The 6,809-nt window shown below is 38.9% G+C and overlaps 1 protein-coding gene across 2 annotated transcripts in view; it reads left to right on the forward strand.

Annotated features, from left to right (window-relative positions):
* Esco1 (establishment of sister chromatid cohesion N-acetyltransferase 1) overlaps positions 1-6,809 on the forward strand; it is a 48,157-nt gene that overhangs the window by 26,723 nt on the left and 14,625 nt on the right. For both annotated transcript variants that reach the window (XM_028759498.1, XM_028759499.1), the window contains 3 exons: positions 346-409; positions 3,578-3,692; positions 5,855-5,986. In XM_028759498.1, the coding sequence (XP_028615331.1) occupies positions 346-409; positions 3,578-3,692; positions 5,855-5,986 (311 nt within the window). The remainder of the gene's footprint in view (positions 1-345; positions 410-3,577; positions 3,693-5,854; positions 5,987-6,809) is intronic.

Consider the following 6,809-nt stretch of genomic DNA (forward strand, 5'->3'; position numbering starts at 1 on the left):
GCGAGAGAGAGAGAGAGAGAGAGAGAGAGAGAGAGAGAGAGAGAGAGAGAGAGAGTGTTCTTCCAGTAGAATGAGGGCTATTAAAATGTTTAAGATAATGTACTGGAGAGATGGCTCAGCAGTTAAGAGCACTGGCTGCTCTTCTTAGAGGATCCAGATTCAATTTCCAGCACCCACCTATGACTTACAACTATTTGTAACTTCAGTCCAATGGGATCTAATGTTCTCTTCTGGCCTTGAAGGCATAGGCATATATGTAGGCATGAAATGCACATTCATTCATGTAAAAAATAAATATTTTAAAACTTTTTTACTTTACAATCCATGTGCTTTATTAAATGACAGGTTCAGCTCCTAATCAGCAGCACAGTGTACTCAGTAATGAAGCGTCTGTCAACAGAAAGAACAGGTAAGCTATCACTTTAATTTAGGGCATTATACTTGAGAGTTCTTAGAGAGCCTTACTATAAGATGTTAATGCTGGTAGTCATCATTTACTCACTTTTTTTGTTGTTATTGAATGTTTTCTTCTTTTTGTTTTGTTTTTGAGACAGGGTTTCTCTGTATAGCTCTGGGTGACTTAGAACTTATTCTGTAGACCAGGCTGGCCTCAATTTAGGGATCTACCTTCCTCTGCCTCCCTAGTGCTGAGAATGAAGGTGGGGGCCACCACTACCTTTGAACTTTTTCTATATACCTATTCTTTTTTTTTTTTTTTTTTTTTTTGGTTTTTTGAGATAGGGTTTCTCTGCGTAGTCCTGGCTGTCCTGAAACTCTGTAGACCAGGCTGGCCTGGAACTCAGAAATCCGCCTGCCTCTGCCTCCCAAGTGCTAGGATTAAAGGTGTGCGCCACCACCGCCCGGCCCCTATATACCTATTTATGTAGTAACTTACTTTCTTTTTGTCTCTAAACTTAATGTACTCTGAGTGTATTTGTCTTGCTTACTATCTCATTTAAATTCTACATTTAGATTTTGTAGGCTTAAATGTTTTGCAACCTACTTATTTAATAAGGGTTTAACCTGTCCTCTAGCCCACCACCCAGCAGAGGTAGTGGAATAGAAAAGTTATTAGGATATAGAGGAAGTGGATAGTTCTTTCCACTCAGTGATAGTTCTTTGGTGGCAAGCTTGATCTTGTTTGGCAGCAGGTCAGTCCCGTAGCAAATACTAAATATGAATCAGCAGCTGCAGACTAGTCTTCTAGGAAGGCAGACACCAGGCCTGAACCACCATTTACAGTCCAGCCCTTTCACCATACAGACACCAGGCAGTTGTAGTTCAGTCCTGAAGAAACCACCAGGCTTACCAACCAGCCTAAGGTGAGGCTGCAGAGGCGGCAAGCTGCTGCAGGAACCTCATGAGCAGTTCTTGGGTGAGTTTCTTTCAACAATACTATGTAAGGAGAGCCAATACATGTGTGTCTTTAGTGAAGAATAGTGAGGTGGAGCAAACCAAACCAAAGCTCATCTCATCTCCTGCTGTCTGGGGGATCGTATTTATACTCCTTCATCAAGCATCCTTTCATGTGTTTGCCATATCAGAACATCCTTTTAGCTGTGTGCCTCAGCAAAGCATCATTTGACATAATTAACTTTCCAAAGAAGTAGAAGTTTCCACTTCAGGATTTCCTCAGAGTTTTCTTTATCTCTTCAGCAGCTGCCTACTTAATGGACACTGTGATTATTTGTAACTTTCTTCTGTTAAACACAGTGATAGATTATTCAGTGAAGACATAATGTCTTTGCCCAGTTGGGATAAATTCCTACCTATCAGACTTAGACTTCATTTCCTCATTTCTTTTCACAATTTTTCTGATGCATCCTGCTGGCTGTAGTGTTTAAGAAAGCTATTTTTTTTTCTGTACTTTTTGAAATACTAGGTATTAGATTAATATAAAGTGTTTAAAGTAAATAAGGTGTTCTCTATTTATGCCATTTAGGTAAGTAAATCTGACCTATTTGCCTGCTCATCAAATAGTCTTTAGGACAAACTGAAGCGATAAAACCTAAGGCATTCAACCAATAGTAGATCTTGCAGTTTTGTTTATTGATAATTGGGAACTTTCTTTTCTTCTTGGCTTAAGAAGTTTTAGTTGACATAATACAAACTCATGAGATACACTGTGGTCTTTCAGTGTAGGTATCTATTATGTAATGATTGAATAAGTGTAACTGGCATGGTAATCACCTCAGACACATGTCATTTCTTTGTATCAGAAATGCTGACAATCCTTTCACAGCTATTTTGAAATACACAGTTGCCCTATGTTCTATGCATATTAGAAGTTATTTCTTCTTTTCAGCTACAGCCTGCCCACCTATCAGTCATCTTGTCTTCACCAGTCTTCCCTTTTCACTTCCTAGCTTTGGCAACTACCATTTCTATGAGGTTAACTTTTTTTAGCTTCCATATGTGAGACCATAAAATGTTGTGCTTTTCTACCCCTGATGAGTGTCAGGTAACATAATCTTCAGACCTCCATGTGGGATCGGTCTCTCTTTCTCTCTTTCTCTCTCTCTCTCTCTCTCTCTCTCTGTCTCTGTCTCTGTCTCTCTCTCTCTCCCTCCCTCTCCCCTCCTCCTCCCTCCCTCCCTCCCCCCTTTTGCTCGATCGCTCACACACCTTTGATATGATTGGAGATCTGGGTCACACATGGCATAACTATTTAACAGATTGTATCACCACAGATACAGTCACAGAATGCCAGAATGGTTGCTAGCAAGGTTATTTCTGGGTTCCCTATGTCACCCAGCAGCATTTTAGGACCCTGTGTCTGAAAGTGCAAAGACAGACTCTGGACACTGCAGTGTACCCTCCAGCATATCCATCTCAAGCAGCACATGATCTATCTTTCTCAAAAACATCTCATCATGTTCATAGTCCTCAGTTGGTTCTTTGGATACCTAGGGCAGGTTTAATGTGTTCGCTGCCTGCACAAGTATTGCGTACGTCACTTTGGGGATTATTGCTGCCACAGAGTCAGGGTTGATGAACTCTGTGGGGTTGATGCAGACCTCTGGGACCTGCATGCATCGAAAAGCCACATAAGTCTATACTTGCACATCATAGACAGTTGTGTATATATACCACATTCTGTTTACAACCCATTGGTAAGATATCTAAGTTGATTCTATGCATTGTCTAGTTTAAGCTTTATAATTTCTTTTTGTTGTTGTTTGTTGTTCTTTTGTTTTTCAAGACAGGGTTTCTCTGTGTAGCATTGGCTGTCCTAGACTTGCTCTGTAGACCAGGCTGGCCTCAGATTCACAGAGGTCTGTCTTCCTCTGCCTTTCAAGTGTTGGGATTAAAAGCATATGTCACCACCACCTGGCTATAATTTCCTTTTTAAATTTGATACTGGGCATTGTACCTATCCTAGGGCCTTGTGTATGTACTCTGTCACTGACTAAATATACACCTTGATTTTTAGGAGGTTATCTTTTTCCTCTATGAAATCAAAATTTGTTGTATAGAAAATGTGTTCTTGTCTTCAGTTATTTGACATTATAAGGATGTATAATATCTAATTCTTCCCTTTGCTTCCCTCCCTCCTTTCCTTTTTTTATTTTTAAAGGGATATACCACCAAATCATTCTCAGCTGAAGTGTAATTCTCATTTGGAGATAACAATTCCAAAGTCCTTGAAACTGAAAGACTCAGAGAAAGTGGATGAAAAACAGCTGGTTATAGTAAGTATGCAATTTACCTATTGTTAAGACATTGTTGTGAACGACTTGTTTACTCAAAGTTCTTAAAATACAAACTAAGGGGACTGGAGAGATGGCTCAGTGGTTAAGAGCTCTGACTGCTCTTCCAGAGGACACAGTTTCAGTTTTCAGCACCCACATGGCAGCTTACAACTGTTACTCCAAGATCCAACAGCCCCACACAGACATACATGCAGACAAAACACGTGTGTGTGTGTGTGTGTATAAAAAGCCAAAAAAATCCAACAAATTGGTTTTTGGTCATCTTAAATCTTCATTATAGAAAACATTCCTGATATTATAGTCTCCTTAAAATAAATAATATTTTAATTTCCTTGTCCCTAGTTTTAGTCATAACAAATTATATTATTTTTTGCATCTGAGTTACTTGATCACTGCCTTTTCCCAGTTTATTTTAATGTTAAAATGACATGGAAGTTAGTACAAATGACAATGTTTGTGAGTCATGTCTATTACACTACCAAAAGATAGAAGCAAGTTGATTATCCATTGATAGATGAGTGGATAATCACAGTGGTTAGTTATCAGCCTTACAAAGAAAAATCCTTACACTCGGTGCAGCATGGGTAAACCTTAGGAACAATATGTTGAGTGAAATAAGTCACACACAAAAAGACAAAAGATCATGTATGGATTTCCTTAGGTGAAGGTCGAAGAAAGCTGAGTGGTGACTGTGGGAGACTCACAGGGGAGAGTGGTGACTGTGGAGACTCACAGGGGAGAGTGGTGACTGTGGAGACTCACAGGGGAGAGTGGTGACTGTGGGAGACTCACAGAGGGGAGAGTGGCAAGATGTCGTTTAGTTTTGCAATGAAAAGAATTTAAGAGATTGCTTGTACATATTGTGAATATAAACAGATACTACCAAACTATATTTAAATATGTGTAAGAAAATTATTTTTATGTATATTTGCTTTACACTTGGTCTAGAGTTTTGTTAGACAATAGATAAATAAATTAAAAAATTCCAGGCATGGTGCCACACACCTGAATCGCAGCAGTCAGGAAGCAGAGGTAGTCAGATTTCTGAGACTTTAAGGCTAGTTATGTCTACTTAATGCGCTCTAGGCTAGCTGGGGGCGCTCGCTATACAATGAGCTTCTAGGTTAGCCAGCCAGGGATATATAATAAGAACCTGTTTTAAAAAGAAAAATACTACCTGAAATAAGTTTCAGATAATGTTTTGCTGATAGTTTGAATCCTTTAGAATGAAATTCCCTTTAGTTTTTTACAGTCTTGTACTTGCAGTTGATTTCTGTTTATTGTTTAACCCTAGTTGTATATAGCACACTAGTGATGTTGCTAAGATCCTATTCTCAAACTTTGAGTAGCTGCTTTAAGTTCAAATTGCACAATTGCAGAACAGAGAAAATAAGTTTATTTATGCCTTTAAAATTGTGTGTATATGTGTGTGCAAGCATGTACACACGTGTGTCATGGTGCCTCAGTGGAGGTCAGAAGGTATCTGGTGGGAATTGGTTCTCTTCCTTCTCATGTGAGCCCTGCAATACATTATTTTCTCTAGTTTGTATCTATTTTACGTATGAAGTATATTAGTTCTCTTGCATAGATAATTATTTGGCACCTTTGGACAAAGTTTATATTGATGGACATTTTCTCAGTTCTTTTAAAAGTACTATGCTCTTGAATGAGGTCATTACAATTGAAAATTTGTACATTGAATGGGTGAGTACCTGTGTATGATGGACAGAGTCAACAAAGGTGTCTGTAGTCACACTCCATCTTATTTTTTGAGACAGGGTCTGCCATTGAATGGGGAACTAATCAATTCAGATTTGAGACTCATGCTTGTGTACTAGCTTTTTAAGATAAATTTTAATTCATTATTACAGAGAGAGAGAGAGACAGACACAGACAGACACACACACACAAACACGGGGAGAGGGAGAGAAAACACTTTAAGTGTGCACACATATCACTGTGTCCGTGTAGAGTTTTACTGCACTCAGATTTTAGACTTCGATACCTTAATTTGTGTCATAAATTTAAATGTTGCTATGAAATTAAGTAGTTCTTACTTTATGGTCATAGTTTTGGAGGCTGTATTCAGAAATAGTTACTTTGGCAAAGAAGAAAACTTTTGGTTTGTTTTTTATAAATAGGATGCAGGACACAAAAGATTTGGAGCAGTGTCCTGTAATATCTGTGGAATGCTTTATACAGCTTCAAATCCAGAAGACGAAACCCAGCACCTGCTTTTCCACAACCAGTTTATAAGTGCTGTAAAGTATGTGGTAAGTAGACTGTGAACTGAAGCATATACGGCAGGAAATTAGGTCAGGTTCCTTCCTTCTTTTCTGTTTTCATTATGTGTATGGGTGTTTTCCCCACATGTATTTTGTGTTCCATGTGTACATGGCATTCATGGTAATCAGAAGAGGGTGTCAGATCCTCTGGGTATTGATGGGCTGTCATGTGGGTGCTGGGAACTGAACCTGAGTCTTTTGCAAGAGTAGCCAGTGCTCTTAACCTTGAAGCCATTTCTCTAGCTCCTAGGTCATGTTCTTAATGAACTGAAATGCCAGATTTAAGTCACTGAAAGTAGTAGTGGCTTCCTTTAAAACAAAACCAAATATAAAAACCAAGGAATTTACCCTCCCCCCCAGGTTGATACTGTACGATTTTAAATTTAGGTTATTTAGCTTGTTTATAGTTCTTAAATTTTTCTTTAGACATAATTACTGTTGGATGAATCTATATTAGATATTCTTGTGGCTTAGTGCAGCTTATATTTGGCAATTGATAGTGTATATTTTATCAGATAAGTGATTGGGGGATTCTGCTGTTAATAGAGTTAGTCTTTATGAAGTTAAACAATTCTAGCACATTTTTAAACATGTCATAAAGTAAATATGGTTTAGTGTAAAATATATTTTGGTACAAGATAAATTTCCTCGCTCTCTTGCTGCATTGATCCCTGCCTGCAGGTTCTCTGTCCCCTCTCTCCTCCCCCATTCCTTTTTCCTTTATTCTTTTCCCCCTCTCTCCACGTGGTCATGGCCGGCCTCAACCTCTCCCCCCCCCCCTCTCCCTCTCCCTCTCCCTCTCCCTCTCCCT

This window comes from Grammomys surdaster, unplaced genomic scaffold (assembly GCF_004785775.1).
Source record: "Grammomys surdaster isolate TR1022 unplaced genomic scaffold, NIH_TR_1.0 126298, whole genome shotgun sequence".
Taxonomy (NCBI): domain Eukaryota; kingdom Metazoa; phylum Chordata; class Mammalia; order Rodentia; family Muridae; genus Grammomys; species Grammomys surdaster.